General features: G+C 32.6%; 2 protein-coding genes across 3 annotated transcripts; one reads left to right on the top strand and one right to left on the bottom strand.

The window, feature by feature from the left end:
• Positions 1 to 378: 378 nt before the first annotated feature.
• On the bottom strand, positions 379 to 8,324 carry LOC112046315 (UDP-galactose transporter senju). The gene is made up of 4 exons (XM_024082926.2): positions 7,860 to 8,324; positions 7,475 to 7,598; positions 6,409 to 6,592; positions 379 to 3,862 (listed from the first exon to the last, which is right to left on the bottom strand). The coding sequence occupies exons 1-4, from the start codon at positions 7,945 to 7,947 to the stop codon at positions 3,230 to 3,232; spliced, it is 1,029 nt and encodes a 342-aa protein (XP_023938694.2). The 5' UTR covers positions 7,948 to 8,324; the 3' UTR covers positions 379 to 3,229.
• Positions 8,325 to 9,382: 1,058 nt separating this feature from the next.
• Positions 9,383 to 22,571, top strand: LOC112046320 (TBC1 domain family member 23). 2 transcript variants are annotated; one of them, XR_008251099.1, is made up of 3 exons: positions 9,383 to 9,659; positions 10,216 to 15,738; positions 22,158 to 22,571. XR_008251099.1 is itself a non-coding variant. In XM_024082932.2 (2 exons), exons 1-2 carry the CDS (start codon positions 9,631 to 9,633, stop codon positions 12,224 to 12,226), a joined length of 2,040 nt encoding a protein of 679 aa, XP_023938700.1. In that variant the 5' UTR covers positions 9,383 to 9,630; the 3' UTR covers positions 12,227 to 16,681. The 2 variants fall into 2 exon arrangements, 1 of the variants encoding a protein (XP_023938700.1); XM_024082932.2 differs by lacking the exon at positions 22,158 to 22,571 and having other exon boundaries at positions 10,216 to 16,681.
• Positions 22,572 to 27,093: the final 4,522 nt, after the last annotated feature.

The following is a 27,093-nucleotide window of genomic DNA, read 5'->3' as shown; positions in this document are numbered from 1 at the left end:
GTTATCATAGTATAGTAGTCTACTCCGAGTAACCACAGAAGAAATAGCTTACGTAACGACTAATATAATAAAAATGTTAGAAAGAAATATTTATTATTAATACACCAAAAGAGAAAATTACACATTTTCTTTGACATTATTAATAATAATAAATTAGCGCTGAAATGAGCTAAGCCAATGAATTACCACAAAATGATTTCGCACCGCTACATCGACGATATTCCTTCCAGCTTCCATTTTTTCCACCACCTAGGTACAATATGGGTATCTTTAAGTCAGGAGTGAATAGGCAGCTTCTAAGGAAGCGCTTTCACCTTATGCTGCATCATCGCTTACCATCAGGCATGATAGCTTATACAAGAAAAAAAAACTATAACGCATTCTTTATTTTTTTATTAAAAACAAATCTACCTACCTAGTCTATTGGTATTCATGTTTATACAGTTAAAAATAAAACTACAGGATATAGCACCTACATACATGGTCAAAAAATAAAATTTAACATATTATTACGTTAGCATACAAGTAGACACTGGTTTACTATAATAAAAAATACAAATGAACCTCTTAATTAAAATAGTAAATAAATAATAACATTTTTTAAAATTTTTAGTAGTTACATAAAACTTAACTGTTCAAATCAAATTAAAAATCATTTATTTCAAGTAGGCTTAGATTACAAGCAAGTCCAGTTTGACTATTTGTAAAGACTACCAGTGGGTCGGAAGTTAGGAAGGAAGTTAAAGGAGGAATTATATTCGTCTGACGTGTCGTGTCGTGACGTATCAGACCAGAATCGGAGTCATACATTTTGTATGGCAACGTTTACACTTATGTGTTGTGACATGTCGTGATGGTTTCTGATGTGTCGCATACAAAATGTATAATACCGATTCTGTTCTGATGCGTCACGACACGACACGTCAGACAAATATAAATCCGGCTTTACGTGACACCACGTGTCGTGTCATGACATGATGGGCAAGTGTGTACATATAGACAAAGTTTCCAGGAATATAACAATACCAAACTTGTACCTCGCTCACGAGATTACCGCCATGTGGCTCACGAGATTACCGCCATGTGGAATGTTGAGTCATTCAAATGTTCACTCAATGGTCTTATAGCGAAACCGACCGACTACAAAATCACAAAAATAAACTAAAAAGCAAAAAATAACATCGTATGTGCTACTTTCTAATAAAAAAAGAATTTTCAAAATTGGTTAAGAAATTACGAAGTTACGAGGTAACAAACATTGAAAAAAAGCAGAACAAACACTATTCAGTCAAGTCAGATGTTTATTAAAAGGACTTGTAATTTTTTTACTTATTAGGTAATTTATGAAACCAATAAATTACAAGATAATATATATTTACTAATAAAAAAAATAATTTATACCTAATATATTAATTATGTAATGACTTAACAACAAAGAACACATTACATTAGCCAGTTTTTCCTACCTAAAAACGATGTACCAATTTTATAAAGATTAATTAAAGTTTGTCACAATAAGCACCTGTCATAGGTAAGTTATAGCTTGGCAAGTTGGCAAGTTGATGACACTCTCATGATATGCGGGCAACGGGGAGGGAAGGACGCAGTTGTAAAGTCGGGCGCGCGGGGTAGAGGCTGGAAGTGGGGAGCATGAGTTGTGGGTTTATCTGTCACCACCTCCCGACCCAGTTCGTTGATGACACTCTCATGATATGCGGGCGACGGGGAGGGAAGGACTGCGCGGGTGTGAAGTCGTGCACGTGGGTTAGAGGCTGGATGGGGAGCATCAGTTGTGGGTTTATCTGTCCCGGCCCCCGCAGACCATCAACAGTGTTACGAGCGAATTTGCCAAGCTATAGTACAATGTAGACAATACTATTGAGTCTGGATTATAATGGCTTTGGCAGAATAGGTAGAAAAGAATAATTTTAAGCCTCCTAGTTACAAAACGTCTTCCAATTCAGAATGGACAGATTAACGAGATTTAATTTTTACTAATTTATCATAAAACACATTTGTGTGATTTAAATTAAAATTTAATTTAGTCAAGTTTTTAGTGTGATTGGGGTCAATTATTAAAGACACGAATACCTACTACCTAATTAATCTACATGGTTTTGTTATTAGTAATTGTCATAATAATGGTAGATAGTTAATTAAATTTAAAATAAATGTCACTTAATAGGTATATTTGAAAGATATAATGTCCTTTAAATAATTATTAGGTATCACGATATAATGTCTAAAGTTACTATCACTTCCTTCGAATGAATATAATAATACTGACTTATCACTAAGTAGGTACTCGTAAAAAGAAAGTTATTGAGATCGTTATGAACTACTAGCGAACTCGCCGCGGCGCCATTTCCCGTGGGAATATGGGGACATATTTTATAGCCAATGTTACTCGCTGTTATGTAGCTTTCCATCAGTGAAAGAATTTTTCAATTCTGTTTATAAGTTTTGAGCCTATTCGCTTCAATTTACATCAATGCGGGTTTCCCATTTTCAGGTGATAGCGATGTACAGTAATGGTAGTCGTACACTGATCCGCATCGTACGTATCGGACGCGTCGCATCCAACAGATTTTTATTTTTAATAAAATCCGTTTGATGCAGATGCGACGTACGATGCGGATCCGTACGATGCGGATCAGTGGACGCATTTGTACGACTTTCTTTACAAAGAATCCTAAATTACATTTGATGCGATGCGTACGATGCGCCAGGAGTAACCATAGCAACACGTTGACGCTATTACAATCACGTAAGAAAATTTCAATCATTTGACATCTTTAGGTTTCAACCGGACACGCGTTTAACACTTTTTCTTTCATTAGACTTGGGTAATTTTGCTGAATTTAGGAAATCCTTTGACCCCTTCAGCAAAATATCTAATTTTGTAATAAGAAAATGCTACAATATTCGCTTACTATCGTTTATTCATTCCCTCCTCCATTTATTTCCAACTGAATGGTGCAATACAATTACATATTGGTACACACACGCAGTTACCAAAGATAATTCAGAAGGTCGATCAATTGCTTTTGAAAAACGATTCTCCCATCATTTGTTTATACAAGGCGAAGGCGATAAGGTCATTGAAACTATCTTTGTGTAACTTAACCTTGAAGGAGCGCAGCAAATGGCCACTTAACACAAATTTTCTCGTATAGCTCAATTGAAGTCAGGGTTTCAGTCAAATTTTTTAACGCTAAAAATTCAAAATTCAGTCTACAACTACTTCCATGAGTGGTTTTTTGTCATCTTCATTGGGATTAACATTATTCACAGGATTTTTCATATACATAGCAACAGCAACGCTAACTAAGCTAATGGACAGAATAGTGTACCACGTAATAAGTATTTTGAAAAGTATATAACACACTACAGCTGTTATTATCAACTCTAGAGCACTGGCATACGTTTTGAGGATCGAATTCAAATTTTTTAGAAAAAAGCTAGTCACTATACCTACTATGGCACTATTCACAGTGATGAGTATAACAAACACATCGCCTAGAGACTGGAAATCGCTAAATACGTTTCCCAGTTCACCTTTGTACATCAAAATGAAAAAATTGCATATAACAGAATCCAAATACATGTAGACGTTTTGAAGGAATATATCCACGTTTGATCCCTTCGTTTTTAACAGATATTCATTGTAAGTGCCGGCTAGACAAGAACAAAAATTTTGAAAGTTGATTGACAAAAAGTATATGTTGAATATTTGTGACCAGAGATCCGTATCTTCCTTTGCCGACATTGTAGCAGCGTCGAAATTCTTTATCATACATCCCAATGTGAGGACACCGAGTGAGATCCATTGAATGAAGGTGAGTTTCTTTTTAAACAGGAACTGAAATTAACAAATATATTTTAATTTTTAAATAATAATAATATCATATTTAAGTACTCTAACGGCGGTTTTCAATAACCTATCTATCCGCCATTTCGCTTACTGAAGTTAACAAAATCTATCTTTCTGTTCTTATCTGGTTTTCAATAAACTACTGACATTGTTTGACTCTGTAAAGATAGTTTGACTGTTACTAATAATCGAGGATAGAGCTATCTATCCGTAATCTTGGGTAGGTTATTGAAAATGGGCGTGAGTCACAAGTTACTATATGTTATAAGAATTTTACATACAGGTAGGCAATGTGGTGATTATACATATTTTATCATGTTAAAATAGTAAAATGGAGATAGAAAATTATACACCTCCCACCAGCCAGACTTGGACAAATTAAGAAAATCTCAATCTGCCCAGCCGGGGATCGAACGCAGGACCTCCGCCTTGTAGATCCACCGCGCATTTTAAAATTTCTGCGTCACGGAAGCCGTCAAAGTGAAAGAACATATGTTCTAAAAATAATATTTTCAGAGTAAATATTATTGATTTTGTAAATAGATCTTAAAATGTGTCCTTTAAATGCGTCCTTATAAGTTATAATTATGACGTAGAATTTTAAAATGCAAGCGTAGATAAAAGCGTGTGTATGTAACACAAGCTTTTATCTACGCTTAGTTACGGATAGTTGGAATTATTTGAATTATTTTGTATGAAAATAAAAAAAATATTAATTAAGCAGTTCGACTCCTATAAGTGGAATCGTCAACACCTTGAAGTTATGGGAAATACTCCCCAGCACCCTGTATATATATAAGCTAAACAAGGTATAATCGTCGTTTCTGGTCACTATGTTTATTTTTATAAAATATTCTCATAGTTTGTCAATTTTTTTTTAAATGGCAGTCATTTTAACAAGGCCTTACACCAAGAGCAGTGATAGCCCAGTGGATATGACCTTTGCCTCCGATTCCGGAGGGTGTGGGTTCGAATCCTGTCCGGGGCATGCACCTCCAACTTTTCAGTTGTGTGCATTTTAAGAAATTAAATATCACGTGTCTCAATCGGTGAAGGAAAAACATCGTGAGGAAACCTGCATACCAGAGAATTATCTTCATTCTCTGCGTGTGTGAAGTCTGCCAATCCGCATTGGGCCAGCGTGGTGGACTATTGGCTTAACCCCTCTCATTCTGAGAGGAGACTCGAGCTCAGCAGTGAGCCGAATATGGGTTGATGACGACGACGACACCATAGGCGTATACAGCGGGTGGGCCGGGTGGGCCGGGCCCACCTAAAAATGGAATTAATTCTTGGAATTGCAATAAGAATGGAATGGAATTCTGGCCTACCGTTATGGAATTCTATTAAGATACTAGATAATAGACTTGATGTCGGGGGCCAGGCCCTAGGAAATAATCCTAGATATGCCAATGCCTTACACATTCCATGTATAAAACATTCTTGGAAGTTGTGATAAAAGTTTATTATTATCTTAATTGGAGCTTAGATTGGTTTAAAAAAAAAGATAACATAGTCCAAAAAAATAACTGGTATGAATCAATAGTGCTACTATCAGTACATACTTGTAACAAAATTAATAAATTAGTAAAATAATTATCTTTTGCCATATCCATACATAAATCTAACTGAATTTCTATGGAATTGTATTATCATGATAAACATGTTATCAAATATGCACCAGTGTTCTACACAGTAAAATAATTTTCCAGTGAATACAATGTACGAGTAGGTATACTGTTGCTACCGCTCATAAAAAGGTATACAACTATAATATTGGTTTGTATTTGAATTATTCTGGTTTATTTCATTGCATAATTGGAAGATCAAAATTAATAATCCATATATTTAGTGGTTTGTGCTTTATGGTGTATCTAAACATAGCTAATTAAGCTTTAATTTTTATTAAACCTAGTTATTTTTTCAATGATATATACAAGTTTAAATCATATTATAACTACCTACTTACTTAAATTGACAACCTATATATTATAAAAATAAAAAATATATATAAAAATTTCAATTACATTTAACGACTCAGGCATTATATTTGTCCGAATTAATAGTTCATTGGTAAAATGCCCAGAAGTCGGGCAATATTGCCATATTGCATGATAATACTGATTTTCTGACCGAAAAATAGTCAGCCTTCTAATCTAGTTATTGTATTAGTAACTAACAGACACTCCTAACAGCACAACAAACAACTATGAAAACATCACTATTTTTTTAATTAAAATTATCATAATTGTGTGTAAAAGTGTTTTTATTCCAATTTATTTCAATCAATTTATACAAATATATAAATTATATAAATATATAAATTATATAAATATATAAATTATATAAATATATAAATATATAAATTATATAAATATATATATTATATATACCTAACTAAAGACCCCATAAATAACTTTATCTATTGGTTAATCCTAACTGAAGATCCATTCAATAGTTTACAAAATTACTGGCGACGGACAGAAATACATGGTGGCAGACTTTGTTTTATAAAATATGTAATTAGTAATTACCTGAAAAATCAGCGCCGTCAATACAACTCTAAACTGCAGGAGGATGTAGTATGATGTTGGATCATAATGTGACAAGTTTATAAACGCTAGATTGTTGTAAAAACAATACAGCAGAGATGGGATGAAGTAATATAGAGCCAAGTTATAGTTTATAATCACAGCTCTGAAAATGTTTGGCTTATTTCTGAAACAAAAATGAAGAATTATATTTATGTAACAAAAAATAAATCATGTCATTTAACTCAAATTTTCATTATCATTCTCTTAACCAAACTTCAAAATACTTTAACTTAGTATTTTTTGTTAAAAATAATACACAACACAATTCTTGACCTCTTTCAGATTTTGCCCAGTTGCTCCTAGTATTTTAAAATAGTGAGGCATATTTAGTTGGTATGTAAAGGAGTTTTAACAGCAACAATTGTCAGCCTATTTTAACAACCCATTAACAAATTTTGAAGTAATATGTTAAAAACACATTATTATACATCAAGTTCTATATTAGAATAGGAATCCAATGCTGCAGTAATAGGGTATATTCTACCAAGTTTGGTAAGGCAGTGAGACAAACATGAACTAAGAATTGTCATATCATAAACACATACCAGTATGGCGAACCCCTTAATTTGCCCACTTTAGGTTTGGCCATCTACATTCACATTCCATATTTTAAATTCTCTCAACCGCTCATGTGTGGATAGATTGTTTTACCAATTCATTACCAGATTACCATTCCACCAATCCATTGCACTACACCTATTTGATAATAGTTTATTTTATATCCTTATAATCAGTTCAGTAAATTAATACACCAGTTTACCACATCATCTTTATATTCAAGTATACCAACCTATAGTCTCTATGGTGATACCAGTCCCTACTATGATTTTTGGATGAGGCAACTGCATAGTGAAACTATGGTATGTTAAGATATATGTCTCAACACCAACACTATTTGTAAGACCCAACCCTCAGTCCCTCAGTTACCAAGGGCAATTTTAATTTCAAGTGACTACTGCTAATTTTTGTCATTCATCTATGTTATGAGAATAGAGTTTTTACTTACTTCTTTTTGTATGTATACAATACACCAGATATAACAAGTTTCAGCAATTCAGAGAGAAACACAACAAGTGTTGTGTTGTAGTCATACACTCCGTTTTCAGTTTTTGAAGCAGTTATAAATACACCTAAAATATTGCAGAAATTAGAGTAATTAAGGTTCAATTCAAACTGAACATATTATTTATATGCAAAAAAATTACATGAAATTTATGTGTAAAGGATTAAACTGGTGTAAACTATTACTTACAATTAATCAAAACTAAATCTTTATACATAAATTTAATAGAAGTATTATTCATAACTTTCACCAGGTACTTATATCTAAATTTATTTGAAAATTAATTGCCTTTGAAAACAGTCTGATTAAGAAAGTAGCTTTTACATACCTTGAAATACAAATAGTATAATATATAGAGAAAATATTATGAATGCTTCTTTATTGGGAAATAATTTACTCCATTCTTTCATTGTCATTTTTTACATTAAATAATTTTAAAAATTAATTTGTGTTTCCATTGAAAGGTTACTAAGTTCTTGTTTATACAGCGCAATTGTATTGTGCTTTCATATAAATAAACATGTTTATTTAAACTGCCTTATTGTTTATTGTGTAATTATAATCACTATTCACTCGTAACTGAGCAATTTGATATGTGATTACAAAAACGCGGCCGTCATCACCACTACGGCTAACCGTATTATACTATTTATATATAATTATACTTTGAACAGTATTAGTATGATAAAAATAAACGGAAATTGTTATCTTGAATATTTTTAAATTTTCCTGATAAAAATTACAAACATTTTGTCAATATTTTAACTTTCCACAGACGTCAAATCAAATAATTTATTTGTCAATTCCTAATTGTGGCGACAATTGTCATGTTAATGTCATTTGGTCAAAAATTTTTTTTTGTTTATTTTCCCTTGAAGAAAAGGCAATGTAGTACACCGTACAACCCATTGATACTCGGTACAGCCATCATATTCCTCGGATTAAATACCTATGGACTTTATCACACACAATTTTTATAATAGGCTTGCCTCTTTTGTAAACAGTGTTCAAACTGAATTATGGAAGTATTAATAAGCTATATTTTATTTTGTCCCGTCAATAATAACTAGTACGTCATTCATAGAGATAACAGCGTAATTGCCGTTTGCAGTGATGTGATTATATCACATCACCGCAAGCGCCAATCACAAACCAATCCCTTGTAGCGAATGACGTTACAGTTTATTATTGGCGTTTTTGGTGACGTGATAAAAATACAATTTTGTTTTATAAAAATATTACAATTACGAGATTATTTTCACAAATAAAAATGTGATTAGAGTTTCAAGGCATCTAAACTGCCTTTATGCAAAAAATCTTCTTAGTTTTCTACAGCAGGCAAAGAGCCTATTAAATACTACATATTTTTAGTAATATAAAATGTTTACTAATAAAATTGTAATGTAGATTTAAAATGATGAAATATTGTCATTTGAATTAATAATAATAATAATTTTTATTATAGATATAATAATTAGAAGAAATACTTACAAATAAAACGTAACTTCAAGTATTAGTAGACTAGTCGTTGACCATTTTTTATGCCATTCAACTACACAAACCGGCATTTTTAGGAAGCTGTAAACGACGAAAATTATTACAACAATGAAACATCGAGTCTATAGAAACGGTTTCTAAAGACGCGTTTTATCATACATCGTTGATATACTTTGACAGAGCGGTAACGTATAGCACAGCAGTTTTGTATATAATTCGTCTGAGCCTCTGAATCGTTAAAGAATAGAAGGAAATTAAACTGTAAATAGAATCACTAAATTATTCTGGGATGACACTTGAGCTTGACGTAAACGAACGATAGTTGTCCGTTGTTACTTGTCAGTGTCATGATGACAATTAACAAATGGAATTGAAATGTCAAAGCAATGAAATAAAATATTTATTTGTGATGTGAAGTGAAATAAGCAATAATTCTGTGAAATACGAATTATTTACAATTTATTTGGATAAATAGTGAAAAACAGTTACTGATACAAAAGTCTATATTTTGCAAACCAGACACTGAGACCTAAGGAGACTGAGCATTGAAGAGTTAGCCATTACAACTTATTTTCTAGTGTTTTTCCCAACTGCATGCCATAATGACTGCTGATGAAGACGGAAACACCTGGTAATCATTTTAAAAATTATCTATATACATAGCATAGCACGAAAATATAAAAATGGTAAAACATTTATTGTAATTAAATATGTTGGAAGAAGTTAATAGTATGTCAACATAAGCAAGTCTAAATATTTTGGAATGTAAAATCTGAACTTGCACATGTTTTGATATGTGATACGATAAGATAAGAGTGAATGTATGGGGATTTTTAACCACACATTATAAGTATCCTATCCTGGTTTAAATAAGTATAGTAATCTTAGTCTTGTTTACTGGCCTTGATGGAACCTTGAAGGCTAGTAAATATCCTGAACAAATACTACTGGAAGTAATTAGTGCTTTTTTGCACACTAGACAGTATGAGATAGTTTTAAAAAAGTTGCTGATTTTCTTGCTGGCAAAAAAATTCAAATTCTACTGACACTTCTGATTTCCAAATTGGTGGTGAAATCACTACTTGCTGACAGGTTGGACTTTTCAAACATCTCCTTATCCTACTTGACCCTAAATAAAATAATTTGATTTGATTTGATTTATTAGAACTTGAAAATGTGCATTTCAGGTTGATAGAGCTGGAATCTGGTCTTCTCGATGGGTGCACTCCAAGAGAAATTAATGCAATCACCAAGGGTAAAAGAATTCCAGAAAGCTTAAGGCCTGATGTGTGGTTAGTTTGCCTCAACTGTCAGGAGACTGGTAATCAATTGCTTCTGTTTGATGAAATATTTGATTTGCCGAATCAGAATGAATTGAGGGATGATGTTAAAAAGTTTGCAAGAAGACTTGACAATGATGATGATGAGAAACTTGCAGTTATTTCCGACATTGAATCTATCATTACATTTCATTGTAAATCAAAATCTATCACTTACGCTTCTAACAATGGCTGGATTGAGATATTGTTTCCTTTGCTGAGCTTGAAATTGAACAAGGCTGAAACATATAACCTATTCGAAAAGATTATAAAGCTCTACATTCCTAATGGATGTGTATCCAACGGAGTACCCTTTCATATATTAAGATTGATCATTCAGTATCACGACCCTGAGCTTTGTTCATTTTTAGACACCAAACGAATAACACCTGAACGGTATTGCATGCCTTGGCTTAGGTCACTTTTTTCTGGTACATGCAATTTGGAGGTGGTGCTTTTTATGTGGGATTTGTATTTCCAGAGGTCAGATCCATTTTTTATATTTTTCCTCTGTCTTATTATGATTATTAATGCTAGAGAGCAGCTATTGCAAATGAAAAATGAAGATAAAGAGTCAATTATTCAAACCCTCCGTAGTATGCCAGGAGACCTTGATGCTAATGATGTGTCAGATTTCTGCTCTTTAGCTCATTATTATTCTTTAAAAACCCCCATGTCTTTTCGTGAAGATGTGTTAGAAGTATTGTTCTCAGAAAGTGGCTTAGAAATAAACTCGAAATTGTACTCACAAGCACTCTGTCTTCCTGTAGCTGTTCACGAGTTGATTGAAAGTGCAACTGTAGATGTAGCAGATGTGGATGCTGTTAAATACTTTCTGGTTGACTGTCGTCCAGCGGAACAGTATAATTCTGGCCATTTGTCTACTGCTTTTCACCTAGATTGTAATTTGATGTTACAAGAGCCTAATGCTTTTAATACAGCCGTTCAAGGATTGTTGAATGCTCAACGTCAGGCACTAGCTGCAGGATCTTTAGCTGCTGGTGAACATTTATGTTTCGTAAGCTCTGGTAGAACCGAAGAAGACAGTTATGCACACATGGTTGTTGCTTCTTTCTTAAAAAGAAATACTAAACATGTATCAATGCTGGATGGTGGTTTTGTAGCTATACATGATTACTTCGGACCACATATGACAGATTGTTTAGAAGAACATAATTCGTCAATGTGTCTGGTCTGTGCACCTAGTAATAATAACACTGGAGTAACTCCACCAGTTAAAAAACCTAGAGACAATATACCGGCTATACAATTATTTAGTAAACTATCATCAGCGATGAAAGCAAAGAGTCAAGAAGTTAAGGGAAAATTGATAGAATATATTGTGAATCCTAATTCAACGGCCAATAATGGCGATTGGCATGTTTCAGCTAATGACAGAAAAGAAAATAGATACAGAAATGTCCCACCTGTTTTCAGTATTAATGATGAAGATGAGGACTCTCATTCTGACTTACGTCGTGATGTTTCAAACGCAGATTTGCTTGATGAAATTGTTGAAGTGCAAACATTCCTCAAAGGACAGAGTGTTGTCGATAATTTTCTATGTCAAGAAGTTCTATCCAATGGGTATATGTTTGATTCTTATTTAGTAGTCACTGAATCACATTTGATAATTTTACGAGAAATACCTAATAAGAAAGGGCTTGCTAAAATTTTATCAAGAAGGCCCCTATCGACTATAGTGAAAATTACTGCAAAGAAAAGACATCCAGAACTGATAACTTTTAAATATGGTATACCAGATGGTGATAATTTGCTAATAAAAGATATGGATCGCTTTCTAATTCCAAATGCTGCTGTAGCCACAAAAGTTGTCTCCAATCAAATTGTTTCACAACTTGACAATAAAGTTCAATGAAAATACTGTCTTCTTGTACTGAAACTAGCACTTTTGTAGTTATGACTCACAATTGGAAAATGTAGTATTTTGCATCTATAGTAGTATGCTACAAATATGTATCTTTACTGTTATCTTTTCACATTAAATAGTACTTATCTTTGTGATAGCATAGATTTAGTTGGAATATCTACAAGATTTCTTTATTAAGTAACGCCAAACAAAATGTCCATCCAGATTTTTTATTCAATTTATTGTAAATTAATTTTGGAATACTACAAGTATATATTTTATAGAGTAATTAATTATTTATTATTCTGCTTTTATAAAGTAAACTCAGGACAATATGCTTTGGGCTCATTTTTCAGTTACCTAAATCAAAAGTAAACATTTTTACAGATTTATTTGGGAAATATCATAGCTGAAAATCAGAATTAGAAATGACTTTCACTTTTAATAATTCTACTTTTCAGTTAATTTGATATTTCCTGTTTGAAATAGCAAATCAAATAACATGTTTGCTTGTCGGTCATTTTGAATGCACTCACCTCTGTGATTCGTCCACAAAATGTCAATATAATCAATTATATTTTAAAACCTCCTCCTTTTTGAAGTCAGTTAATAATATTAATGACTAGCAGACGCCACGCGGTTTCGCCTGCGTTTGTTAATGAAAATGTAGAAAAGTAGGTGATAATGTAGGATAAAGTTGGAAGGAAGGTAAAATAATTTTTAGAATCGGTCTAATAGAGTCTATTCAATGCATACAAACAAACAATTAAATCTTTCCTATTTATAATATTACTGTAGAAGTACAGATTACTATGTAGCATAAATTCCACTACTTATATTTGTAATTTAGTTTTAGAATGGAAATAGCATTTTTGTATTATTTGATTGATCTATAAATCTGTGAAAAGTTTGGAAATTAATTTTGGATGTTGAAACTAGGGTTGCTAACATTTTTTTCAGAAAAATATAGTATTTTTCAGATTTAGTTTAAAAAAAAATCTATGCATAAATAAAATATAGTATTTTATGGAACTTATTCCATAAAAACGTCTGGCAAAAAATCAACATTTATTTAAAAAATAAAAACAATATATTACTCTTGTTGCATTTTTCAAGATTTATTTGTCTGAAATAAGAGTGTCATATACTTTTCACATATTTTGATTTTAAAATTTTTGATTTTTTTTTCTAATTTGTTCGTTTAATGTTTGGAACTCAGTAAGATAGTCCGAACTCAAGTTCGGATAAGCTAGACACTATTGCATCTATCATGTAGCAAATGAAAATTTTGTTTAAAGGATTTTAGTGTTCAAAATATAGTATTTTTGCGTAGTTACTATATATTTCTTCAACAGTATATAGTACGCCAATCCGAAATATAGTACAATACTGTATATTACGTACGGTGGTGTATAGTACGGTTGGAAACCCTAGATGAAACTATACAATGCCATTTATATTTGTCTCCCAGGCACTTTATCTATTTGATATAAAATATTATTGAAATATATACCTAGACAGCTAAAAGCTCAAGACCGACGTCAGACATCATTAATTATTATTAGTAAATTTTGTTTGAAATTCGTCCTTCATCAAACAGGCAGAAAGACAGACTGACATAAGATAAAAGATAGGTACGCTAAATGTTAATCTAGATTAAAAACTGCCTGGTCTGTTAACTTGATATGTTTAGCCGTTTTTGAGTGATCCTATAACAAACACAAACTTTCATATTTCTATTAGCAGTAGGGTATTTTGGTTATGTGAAGTATTTACGAGTATGTAGGTGACAAATATTTCTGTTCACATAGTAATTTATCGATATTGTAGATTTGACTACAGGTGATGAGGATTTGATCTTGCCTAAATTTCAGACTTGTGCCTGTTTAATATTTAAAGAATTTTTATAAAAGATGCTACTAAAAATGAAGATTAAGTAAAAAGTTTTAACTCAGGGTAATTTAACTACAATAGTTATTGTTCCTTTGTTTTGTTTTTATTAATGTTTTTATGTTAGAATTATGTAACTATTGCACAATAATATAATATTATTTCGTAAATGTCTACTTATACAGTCAAAATAAGTTGTTTATATTAATTTCATCGCTAGTATGATCATTTAGGTTTTAAGATTTGTTAATTGTTCTTATTTGGAACTTGTAATGGCTCATCAATTATATTTCTTTCACATGTTCCATTAATTTTACCACTTCTATTAGTTAGTGTTGTTGCCAGATTTAGGAATTTTTTGAGTGAAAAATAGCGGGATTCATTCATAGAAAGCGGGACACCCAAAAAACGTATATAATCAAAAAAGTTTGAATCTTTTTATTTGAGTTAAAATGTTATTTATAAAAAATATGATATTTTAAATCAGTTAAATAGTTGAGCCTTATATTATTCCTTCTGAACAAAAATGAAAAAAAAAAAACAGTAATCGAAATATGTTGTTTTTTTCATTACACAAATATTCTGAAAACAATAGTCTGAGAAGTTAATGTGACACCCACCTGCGCTATCTCAGTAAGCTGCACGCACGGTCGATCTATTCCCGAAAAGCGGGACAATTATTATTGATTTAAAAATGGGGACGTCCCGCCAAAATCGGAAAGTCTGGCAACGCTGTTTGTATACCTAGTCATTGAAATATAGTGTTAAGATGATGATGACAAGCGATGACAACCGTTAAAAATAGGAAGCCTTGTACTTCTAGATACATCTAATATATTTATTTCAATGTACATATTTGCATTTATAGTGGTAGGTATCTATATGTCCTTAAAAATCATCGTTATATATAAATCCATATATTGTTTTAGAACGAAGAATGAGCTAATTTTTGCTAATGAAAAAGCTGCAACATACTTCAAATCAACATTACTTTTTGTTGTTACATAATGTAACAACAATTTAGCGCTTTGAGTAAAAATCCAGTTAATGTGTAGAGAAAAGATTTAACGAAAGAAAAAAAATACCATTTTTTAAGTACAAATCTTCCTATTTGAACGCGACAGTACCTATCTGTCATAAACGTTAAACTTTGTCATAGCACACAGATAATCACTTTTTTCATTTAATGCTAGTATAAAAGAAATTAGTTCCTCAATTTTGGTCTTGTCAGGTGACATTTCTGTGCATTAACAGTGGAATTCATAGACGTTGCAGGGGCACCCCCAGGGGATCATTCATCCGTTAAGTGTCAAATTCTCAAACAAATAGAGGTTAAATTCGACACTCAGCCTCTGAATGATCCCCTGGGGGTTCCCCTGCAACCTTTGAATTCCACTGTAGTATTCCATTTTTTGCTATTTAACGACGGTAGTTTTAAATAATACCAGTAAAATAAGGCTGGAACACCTTAATACTTTTATAAGCCAAACGGATTTGCACTGCTTTTGTTTATTTTTTGACTATGATTTTGTTAAAGTACTGCCCCTTTAGCCAAGTGATACGTCGGTTCTACGATCGCAAACGCTTCGAAAACTAGTATAATAATAATAATAATATTTATTGATTCACTAGTACACATAAAAATCACATATTGTAATTTTTTTGAATTGTATAAACTTAGCATTTTTAAGAACTTACCATCTAACTTAACTTTATTACCTAATTTAACTTGTTTGTCACACACTTCATAAACTGTTATATTCTTGTTTTACTACTGTGGAAGAATGGGATTACCACAATACAGGGAATCCTAGTGTGTAGATCACAGACTGTAAATTATTTTAATATGTACTAGTGAATCAATAAATATTATTATTACTAGCCGACGCCCGCGACTTCGTCCGCGTGAAACTCGATGTAAACTTTTCACTATCCCTATCCTACCCCTACCCTACCCATAGCCTATCCCTAGCCTAACCCTACCCCAACCCTACTCCTACCTACCCCTACCCTTCTTTTCTGGTAGATTTTTTACACCTTCTGTCCGAAAAACCCAAATATCTTGCGGAACCCTATTTTTTTCCAAAATAAAATTTAGCCTATGTTACTTGTGGATTATTTAGCTTTCGAATGGTGAAAGAATTTTTAAAATCGGTCCAGTAGTATTCATTACAATCAAACAAACAAACATACAAACAAAATTTTCCTTTTTATAATATTAGTATAGATTAGTAAAATGTGTGGGAATGATAGATCTTGATCACGCGACATGTTGACAGCAAATGTCATTCCCATACATTTTTCTAGTTTTTGAAGCGTTTGCGATCATAGAAAGAGAATTGACGTGCCACTTGGCCAAAGGAGCTGGTTTTGTACATAATATTGTACAATGTACATAATTTAAAGGCGCCATAATTATTTGCCTGCCTATATGATGTTTTTTTTTTAATATTTAATGTAATAGTTGTACAATAGATATTTGTAGTTGTTATTTACCGAAGTGTAATAACATTAGATCTCTAATAAAGAAATTATTTATATTTATCATTCCAATAAAGTATTATCTATTGAAAATGCTTTTTCTTTCAATTCTTAATGACTGTCTACAGCTAGCTACACATCAAAAAGGTGAGAAAGGCTGAACGGATATGGATGAAAAAGGTTTAAAACCGATTAAAGGTTACATCAAAAATCAGAATTTTAAGTAGTTAATATGACTACTTTTATTCTGATATTGACACGGAAATGCGATTTAAGCGGGGTTATTAGAAGTGACCTCTGCATCCAATTCCGGAAGGTGTAGGTTCGAATCCGGTCCGGGGCATGCACCTCCAACTTTTCAGTTGTGTGCATTTTAAGAAATTAAATATCACGTGTCTCAATCGGTGAAGGAAAACATCGTGAGGTATACCAGAGAATTTCCTTAATTCTCTACGTATGTGAAGTCTGTCAATCCGCATTGGGTCAGCGTGGTGGACTACTGGCCTATCTAACCCCTCTCATTCTGAGAGTCGACTCGAGCTCAGCAGTGAGCCGAATATGGGTTTATAATGATGATTATAATAGTTCAGCGTAGTACATCTTTGTAAGTTGTAATAACCAAATATTATATTATGTGTCATAGTCAGAAAGGGCAGACAGGGACAACAAATGAAATTCTAAAAATTAGATTATTGAATATATTTTACAATATTTATAGCATCGTAGATAATTAATCTTCTTGTTGGATATGTAAATATTTTTTCCGTGATAAAATTCGTAGGTACATAAAACCCAATTAATTTAACCAATACTTATGTTAAAAAATAATAAAAAGAACTTAAATACAATTGGCAGAATATCTAACTTAATTTACAAATACGTATAATAAGTGGCCTGTTGAAAGATGCGCAGTAAAGCCGGATTTACATTTGTCTGACGTGTCGAGTCGTGACGCATCAAAACAGAATCGGTATCATACATTTTGTATGCGGCACATCAGCAGGGTTATTGTAACTCGGTGTACCATTCAAGTAATCAGTCACTACATCGTTTCTCATCGTATTTTCGTTCTTGCAATCATCTAACATTGTGTTTTCAACGAAATGACACAAAAATCGTAATTTTACGTAAAGTAACATTAGTCTACTAGTGGTAGTAGCAGGTTGTAATTATTTTAATGAAAAACTGATATTTACGTTATTTTGTTGAAATTTTCATGTTAGACGACTGTTAAAACAAAACATCATTGCCACTTGATGTATAATGGCGTAGTCATGTTAATTTCGTAGAAATAACTATATTAGATGATCACAAAAACGAAAATACGATGAAAATCGATGTAGTGGCTTAATAAGGCCGCAGAAGCCAACACGACATGTCACAACTCATAAGTTTAAACGTTGCCATATAAAATGTATGATACCGATTCTGTTTTGATGGCCGGTCATGAGTTCGGAACTTCGGACCGTTCGAAGGACTATAGTCATAGCCGCTCCAATGAAGTAATGTATCAGTAGTTAACAAGTTGATTTCCGAATATTCCGTATGCCCATGCCATAACTGCTAAAAAGTGGGTACCTAGTTGTAGGACCCAATCTAGGTTTATTGATATGTATTTCTGGCCAGGCTATTAGTTGGTCGGTTTCAGTCGGCCTAAAAAATGTAGTAACTAGGTATATTTTGGTGTTCATGTCTCTGTAGGTATTCCACTATGGACGGACAGGTTGTAGGACCATATAAAAATTGGTCGAATTTCGTTGTCTTACCTCCTCAGTCGACAGTGGCGTAGTGTGTGTTTTCGCCGCCCGGGGCCGACTGAAAATTTGCCGCCGTGGCTTTTTCAATTATTATCTACTTTAAAGTGAAACCTAACATTTTATCTATCAGTCCTAATTAATTTAACGAATCAAGATAAAAATCCGGAAACTTTGGAAGCCGAATGAGAAGAAACGGTCAACCGAGTGAGGCCGAGGCCTAGTTCGGACTACATTAGCATTTTAATCGAGTAGCATACTAAACTATTTGCTACCGCCCAAAAATCTTTCATACTCGACTAAAATACTAAAGTAATCCGAACTATGCTTAACATTACTGCAGGCTTTGGATTAGGCCATATTTTTGTGCTATATTTTGTCCAATGAGTTTGGCGTGCACATTTGGACTTTAATTTTTCTTTAATTTCTATTGACAAAATCCTGGCGCTTGCCACCACCCCCTTTCGCAAGCCGCCCAGCGCTATTTACCCCCTTACCCCCACATAGCTACGCCACTGTTACTTGACCTTTGTTTAGAAGTTAAGTACGTAAAGCTACATAAATAAAAAAAGAAAATGTGTACTGAGAAGATTTGCCTGCCATTCCTGAAGTCTAGGAGGTACTAAGACCATAATTATTGAAAATAACAATTATACAGGGTGCTAAGGAGTATTTCCCATAACTCATTCTTTACCGTAAATTAATTAAAAATGTTCAAAGAATATGTGTTCTAAAATTAATATTTTCGGAGTAAAAAATATTTGTTTTGTAAATAGATCTTAAAATGTGTCCTATAAACGCGTAGCCAAACTTTTTTTTTTAAATGAATAGATAAAGGCGTATGTTACATGGATAGTTGGGATTATTTGAATTATTTTAAACATTATATGTTTTTATTTTTTAGTAACAAAAATATTACGAGTAGTTATGCAGTTCGGCATTGGCGTATCTAGGATTTTTAATTATATTTTAAAATATAATTAATTATATTTTAAAACTTCCTTTTTGAAGTCAGTTAATAATATTAATGACTAGCAGACGCCACGCGGTTTTGCCCGCGTAGTTTCCGTGAGATTACGGGGTTAAAATAAGCCTGCGTTCGTCAGTGATAATGTAGAAATGTAGGTGATAATGTATGATAAAGTTGGAAGGTAAAATAATTTTTAGAATCGGTCTAATAGAGTCTATTTAATGCATACAAACAAACAATCAAATCTTTCCTATTTATAATATTACTGCAGAAGTACAGATTACTATGTAGCATAAATTCCACTACTTATATTTGTAATTTAGTTTTAGAATGGAAATAGCATTTTTGTATTATTTGATTGATCTATAAATCTGTGAAAAGTTTGGAAATTAATTTTGGATGTTGAAACTAGGGTTGCTAACATTTTTTTCAGAAAAATATAGTATTTTTCAGATTTAAAAATCTATGCATAAATAAAATATAGTATTTTATGGAACTTATTCCATAAAAACGTCTGGCAAAAAAATCAACGTTTATTTAAAAAAATAAAAACAATATATTACTCTTGTTGCATTTTTCAAGATTTATTTGTCTGAAATAAGAGTGTCATATACTTTTCACATATTTTGATTTTAAAATTTTTGAAATTTTTTTTCTAATTTATTCGTTTAATGTTTGGAACTCAGTAAGATAGACAAGTTCCGATAGGCTAGACACTATTGCATCTATCATGTAGCAAATGAAAATTTTGTTTGTAAGATTTTAGTGTTCAAAATATAGTGTTTTTGCGTAGTTACTATATATTTCTTCAACAGTATATAGTACGCCAATCCGAAATATAGTACAATACTGTATATTACGTACGGTGGTGTATTATAGTACGGTTGGCAACCCTAGTTGAAACTATACAAAGCCATTTTTAATTGTCTCCCAGGAACTTTATCTGTTTGATATAAAATATTATTGAAATATATACCTAGACAGCTAAAAGCTCAAGACCGACGTCAGACATCATTAATTATTATAAGTAAATTTTGTTTGAAATTCGTCCTTCATCAAACAGGCAGAAAGGCAGACTGACATAAGATAAAAGATAGGTACGCTAAATGTTAATTTAGATTAAAAACTGCCTGGTCTGTTAACTTGATATGTTTAGCCGTTTTTGAGTGATCCTATAACAAACACAAACTTTCATATTTCTATTAGCAGTAGGGTATTTTGGTTATATGACGTATTTACGAGTATGTAGGTGACAAATATTTCTGTTCACATAGTAATTTATCGATATTGTAGATTTGACTACAGGTGATGAGGATTTGATCTTGCCTAAATTTCAGACTTGTGCCTGTTTAATATTTAAAGAATTTTTATAAAAGATGCTACTAAAAATGAAGATTAAGTAAAAAGTTTTAACTCAGGGTAATTTAATTACAATAGTTATTGTTCCTTTGTTTTGTTTTTATTAATGTTTTTATGTTAGAATTATGTAACTATTGCACAATAATATAATATTATTTCGTGAATGTCTACTTATACAGTCAAAATAAGTTGTTTATATTAATTTCATCGCTAGTATGATCATTTAGGTTAAGGATTTGTTAATTGTTCTTATTTGGAACTTGTAATGGCTCATCAATTATATTTCTTTCACATGTTCCATTAATTTTCCCACTTCTTTTAGTTAGTGTTGTATACAGCGTTGCCAGATTTAGAAACTTTTTGAGTGAAAAATAGCGGGATTCTTTCATAGAAAGCGGGACATCCTAAAACTATAGTCTGAGAAGTTAATGTGACACCCGCCTGCGCTATCTCAGTAAGCTGCACGCACGGTCGATCTATTCCCGAAAAGCGGGACAATTATTATTGATTTAAAAGTCGGGACGCCCAGCAAAAATCGGGACGTCTGGCAACGCTGGTTGTATACCTAGTCATTGAAATATAGTGTTAGGATGATGATAACAAGCGATGTCGTAGTACAACCGTTAAAAATAGGAAGCCTTGTACTTCTAGATACATCTAATATATTTTCAATCATATATTTCAATGTACATATTTGCATTGATATAGGTAGGTATCTATATGTCCTTAAAAATCATCGTTAGTATAAATCCATGTATTGTTTTAGAACGAAGAATGAGCTAATTTTTTGAAAAAGCTGCAACATACTTCAAATCAATATTACTTTTTGTTGTTACATAACATTACATGACAACAATTTAGCGCTTTGAGTAAAAATCCAGTTAATGTGTAGAAAGTAAGAGAAAAGATTTAACGAAAGAAAAAAATACCGTTTTTTTAAGTACAAATCTTCCTATTTGAACGCGACAGTACCTATCTGTCATAAACTTCGTTAAACTTTGTCATACCACACACACAAATACTTTTTTCATTTAATGCTAGTATAAAAGAAATTAGTTCCTCAATTTTGTTCTTGTCAGGTGACATTTCTGTGCATTAACAGTGTAATTCATAGACGTTGCAGGGGCACCCTCAGGGGATCATTCACCCGTTAAGTGTCAAATTCTCAAACAAATAGAGGTTAAATTCGACACTCAGCCTCTGAATGATCCCCTAGGGGTGCCCCTGCAACGTCTGAATTCCACTGTAGTATTACATTTTTTGCTATTTAACGACGGTAGTTTTAAATAATACCAGTAAAATAAGACTGGAACACCTTAATACTTTTATAAGCCAAACGGATTTGCACTGCTTTTGTTTATTTTATAACTATGATTTTGTTAAAGTACTGCCCCTGTAGCCAAGCGGCATGTTGGTTCTCTTTCTACGATCGCAAACGCTTCGAAAACTAGTATAATAATAATAATATTTATTGATTCACTAGTAGGTACACATAAAAATCACATAATATATATTGTAATTATTTTGAATTATAACTTATCATTAAGAACTTACCACCTAACTTGACTTTATTACCTAATTTAATTTGTTTGTCACACACTTCATGAACTGTTATATTTTTGTTTTACTACAGTGGAAGAATGGGATTACCACAATACAGGGAATCCTAGTGTGTAGATCACAGACTTATGTAAATTATTTTTATGTGTACTAGTGAATCAATAAATATTATTATTACTAGCCGACGCCCGCGACTTCGTCCGCGTGAAACTCGATGTAAACTTTTCACTATCCCTATCCTACCCCTACCCTACCCATAGCCTATCCCTAACCTAACCCTACACCAACCCTACTCCTACCTACCCCTACCCTTCTTTTCTGGTTGATATTTTACACCTTGTGTCCGAAAAACCCAAATATCTTACGGGACCCTATTTTTTTCCAAAATAAAATTTAGTTACTTGTGGATAATTTAGCTTTCGAATGGTGAAAGAATTTTTAAAATCAGTCCAGTAGATTTTCCTATTCATTACAATCCAACAAACAAACAAACATACAAAAAAGTTTTCCTCTTTATAATATTAGTATAGATTAGTAAAATGTGTGGGAATGATCTTGATCACGTGACATGTTGACAGCAAATGTCATTCCCATACATTTTTCTAGTTTTTAAAGCGTTTATGATCGTAGAAACAGAATTGACGTGCCACTTGGTTGCAGGAGCTGGTTTTGTACATAATATTGTACAATGTACATAATTTAAAGGCGCCATAATTATTTGCCTGCCTGTATGATGTTTTTTTTTTAATATTTAATGTAATAGTTGTACAATAGATATTTGTAGTTGTTATTTACCGAAGTGTAATAACATTAGATCTCTAATAAAGAAATTATTTATATTTATCATTCCAATAAAGTATTATCTATTGAAAACGCTTTTTCTTTCACTTTTTAATGTCTGTCTACAGCTACACATCAAAAAGGTGAGGAAGGCTGAACGGATATGGATGAAAAAGATTTAAAACCCATTAAAGGTTACATCAAAAATCAGAATAAAAAGTAGCTAATATGACTACTTTTTATTCTGATATTGACACGGAAATGCGATTTAAGCGGGGTTATTAGAAGTGACCTCTGCATCCAATTCCGGAAGGTGTGGGCTCGAATCCGGTCCGGGGCATGCACCTCCAACTTTTCAGTTGTGTGCATTTTAAGAAATTAAATATCACGTGTCTCAATCGGTAAAGGAAAACATCGTGAGGTAACCTGTATACCAGAGAATTTCCTTAATTTTCTGAGTGTATGAAATCTACCAAGCCGTATTGGGCCAGCGTGGTGGACTATTGGCCTAACTAACCCCTCTCATTCTGAGAGTCGACTCGAGCTCAGCAGTGAGCCGAATATGGGTTGATAATGATGATTATAAAAGTTCAGCGTAGTACAGTCATCTTTTTAAGTTGTAATAACCAAATATATTATGTGTAAGTAGTCAGAAAGGGGAGACAGGGGCATCAAAATGAAATTCTAAACAGTAGATTATTGAATATATTTTACAATATTTATAGCATCGTAGATATTTAATCTTCTTGTTGGATATGTAAATATTTTTTCCGTGATAAAATTCGTAGGTACATAAAACCCAATTAATTTAACCAATACTTAAGTTAAAAAATAATAAAAAGAACTAAAATACAATCGGCAGAATATGTAACTTATTTACAAATACGTATATTAAGTGGCCTGTTGAAAGATGCGCAGTAAAGCCGGATTTACATTTGTCTGACGTGTCGAGTCGTGACGCATCAAAACAGACTCGGTATCATACATTTTGTAAGCGGCACAGCAGCAGGGTTATTATGTAACTCGGTGTACCATTCAAGTAATCAGTCACTACTCACTACATCGTTTTTCATCGTATTTTCGTTCTTGCAATCATCTAACATTGTGTTTTCAACGAAATGACATGTGTTTTAATCGTAATTTAACGTAAAGTAACATTAGTCTAGTAGCGGGTAGCAGCAGGTAATAACGTTATTTTAACGAAAAACTGATATTTACGTTATTTTGTTGCCATGTTCATGTTAGACGATTGTTAAAACAAAACATCATTTCCACTTGATGTAAAATGGCGTAGTCATGGTAATTTCGTAGAAATAACTATATTAGATGATTACAAAAACGAAAATACGATGAAAATCGATGTATTGGCTTATTATGACCGCAGAAGCAATCACGACATGTCACAACACATAAGTGTAAAGTTGCCATATAAAATGTATGATACCGATTCTGAAGGACTATAGTCATAGCCGCTCCAATGAAGTAATGTATCAGTAGTTAACAAGTTGATTTCCGAATATTCCGTATGCCCATGCCATAACTGCTAAAAAGTGGGTACCTGGTTGTAGGACCCAATCTAGGTTTTTTGATATGTATTTCTGGCCAGGCTATTAGTTGGTCGGTTTCAGTCGGCCTAAAAAATTTAGTAACTAGGTATGTTTTGGTGTTCATGTCTCTGTAGGTATTCCACTATGGACGGACAGGTTGTAGGACCATATAAAAATTGGTCGAATTTCGTTGTCTTACCTCCTCAGTCGACAGTGGCGTAGTGTGTGTTTTCGCCGCCCGGGGCCGACTGAAAATTTGCCGCCGTGGCTTTTTCAATTATTATCTACTTTGAAGTGAAACCTAATATTATATCTATCAGTCCTAATTAATTTAACGCAACATTGAAAATCAAGATAAAAATCCGGAAACTTTGGAAGCCGAATGAGAAGAAACGGTCAACCGAGTGAGACCGAGGCCTAGTTCGGACTACATTAGCATTTTAATCGAGTAGCATACTAAACTATTTGCTACCGCCCAAAAATCGTTCGTACTCGACTAAAATACTAAAGTAATCCGAACTATGCTTAACATTACTGCAGGCTTTGGATTAGGCCATATTTTTGTGCTGTATTTTGTCCAATGAGTTAGGCGTGCACATTTGGACTTTAATTTTTCTTTAATTTCTATTGACAAAATCCTGGCGCTTGCCACCACCCCCTTTCGCAAGCCGCCCAGCGCTATTTACCCCCTTGCCCCCACATAGCTACGCCACTGTTACTTGACCTTTGTTTAGAAGTTAAGTACGTAAAGCTACATAAATAAAAAAAAGAAAATGTGTAGTGAGAAGATTTGCCTGCCATTCCTGAAGTCTAGGAGGCACTTAGACCAAAATTATTGAAAATAATAATTATACAGGGTGCTGGGGAGTATTTCCCATAACTCTGGGGTTATATTCTAAATGTGTCCTATAAACGCGTAGTCAAACTTTTTTTTTAAATGAATAGATAAAGGCGTATGTTACATGGATAGTCGGGATTATTTGAATTATTTTAAACATTATATGTTTTTATTTTTTAGTAAAAAAAATATAGTTATGCAGTTCGGCACTGGCGTATCTAGGATTATTTCCTAGGGCGGACCTGGCCCCGACATCAAGTCTATTATAGAATTCCGTATCGGTAGCCCAGAATCCTAGGGTGGGCACAGGTCCATTCCAGGGTGGGCACGGCCCACCCGGCCCACCCGCTATAATATAATCCTATGCAGTTCGGCTTCAATAAGTGGACTCGTCAACACTTAGAAGTTATGGGAAATACTCCCCAGCACCCTGTATAAGCAAGCAGATTTTAAGAAAACTCTATACAACTACTTTGATAAAAATTACAATATAAAACTAATGTGAGTATAGTTAAGACGAAAATAAAGTAAGTTACAAAATTTGGGACATCTTTAGGTGAAAGTTATAAATATCTTAGCTTAAATACTTATATTCTAAATACCCTAGGAAGAATGATATGTATTACTTTGGCGATTTCAATAAAATCTAGGCACGGTAATGGTAATTACTTTTAAAAAGCAATAGTTGGAATCACATTATGTATGTGCTCCTACGTATTTTATTGTAAATACTTAATTAATTTACTATTAGTTAACTAGCTTATTCCTTGCATTTATAAAAGACATTTTATTATACCTAATTGATTATTGAAAATAAACGTCTTATTTCGTACGTATAACTTTTCATATTATATTGTAAAATTAATTAACAAAATAAATGTATTAAGTAGGTACGTTTTCATTTCGTTAGTTTATTTAAACTTTGTATTGAGATAATATTAGGTTTTCTTATATTTTCATAATTACAGAACAATTTAAATATAACTATTGAATAAAATATGGTATTGCTTTATAGTAAGTAAGGTATAAGCTATGAATTTCCATATAATTATACCTCTGCTTTGCTTGTTTTCGCTTGAGAAAATGTTTGAGGGTATACAAAGAACGCTTCACGTCTGGGCGCCATTGACGTCATGTTATACCCAGTATAAACGAACTATACAATTTTATCCATATGAAAAAAAATATAAAACTTGTTTAGCGATGATTTTTGGTACCATTAGGATTTATAATACAGTTGTATGTGTTGTGCAGCATAAACGTAAGCCATTGTATTCTTTTGTGTATTCAAAAGTGTTGCTGCTTCAATGCATAATAATGTCTGCTTTGGCCTAATTTATGTATATTTTATTTATATTTACAAATCAAGTTTTAAAGCCTTTTAAAACTTATTACACTAATAAATAAGTCTAACGGCTCATTTACTTATTCATATTCGAAGCACAAAATTGCGTTTTCTCCGTAACGCAAACAAAAGCTTATATTATATCAATGAATCACACACTCATCATTATTTTGAATCCATCTTTGATAACAACTATCTTGGTCAAATGTCATCAGCATTTCACACAATCAAAGTCTAGTGAACAATCTTGACACTTTACTAGGGACTTACAAAGTCTTGCGTGCTTTTCAGTTTGATCTACGGATAGTAATAATTAAATAGTCTATAAAGATGAACGTTGGTGTAGGTATAC

This window comes from Bicyclus anynana, chromosome 9 (genome assembly GCF_947172395.1).
Source record: "Bicyclus anynana chromosome 9, ilBicAnyn1.1, whole genome shotgun sequence".
Lineage (NCBI taxonomy): Eukaryota > Metazoa > Arthropoda > Insecta > Lepidoptera > Nymphalidae > Bicyclus > Bicyclus anynana.
Note: the sequence above shows the minus strand (reverse complement) of the source record. Positions and strands in the feature narration are given on the sequence as shown.

Excerpts from the sequence above, each read along its gene's own strand:
- LOC112046320 (XM_024082932.2), top strand. The coding sequence starts at position 9,631 with ATGACTGCTGATGAAGACGGAAACACCTG. Across the intron at positions 9,660-10,215 it reads GATGAAGACGGAAACACCTG|GTTGATAGAGCTGGAATCTG; the intron begins GTAATCATTTTA and ends TGTGCATTTCAG.
- LOC112046315 (XM_024082926.2), bottom strand. The coding sequence starts at position 7,947 with ATGACAATGAAAGAATGGAGTAAATTATTTCCCAATAAAGAAGCATTC. Across the intron at positions 7,599-7,859 it reads TATACTATTTGTATTTCAAG|GTGTATTTATAACTGCTTCA; the intron begins GTATGTAAAAGC and ends GCAATATTTTAG. Across the intron at positions 6,593-7,474 it reads TTGTATACATACAAAAAGAA|AAATAAGCCAAACATTTTCA; the intron begins GTAAGTAAAAAC and ends TTTTTGTTTCAG.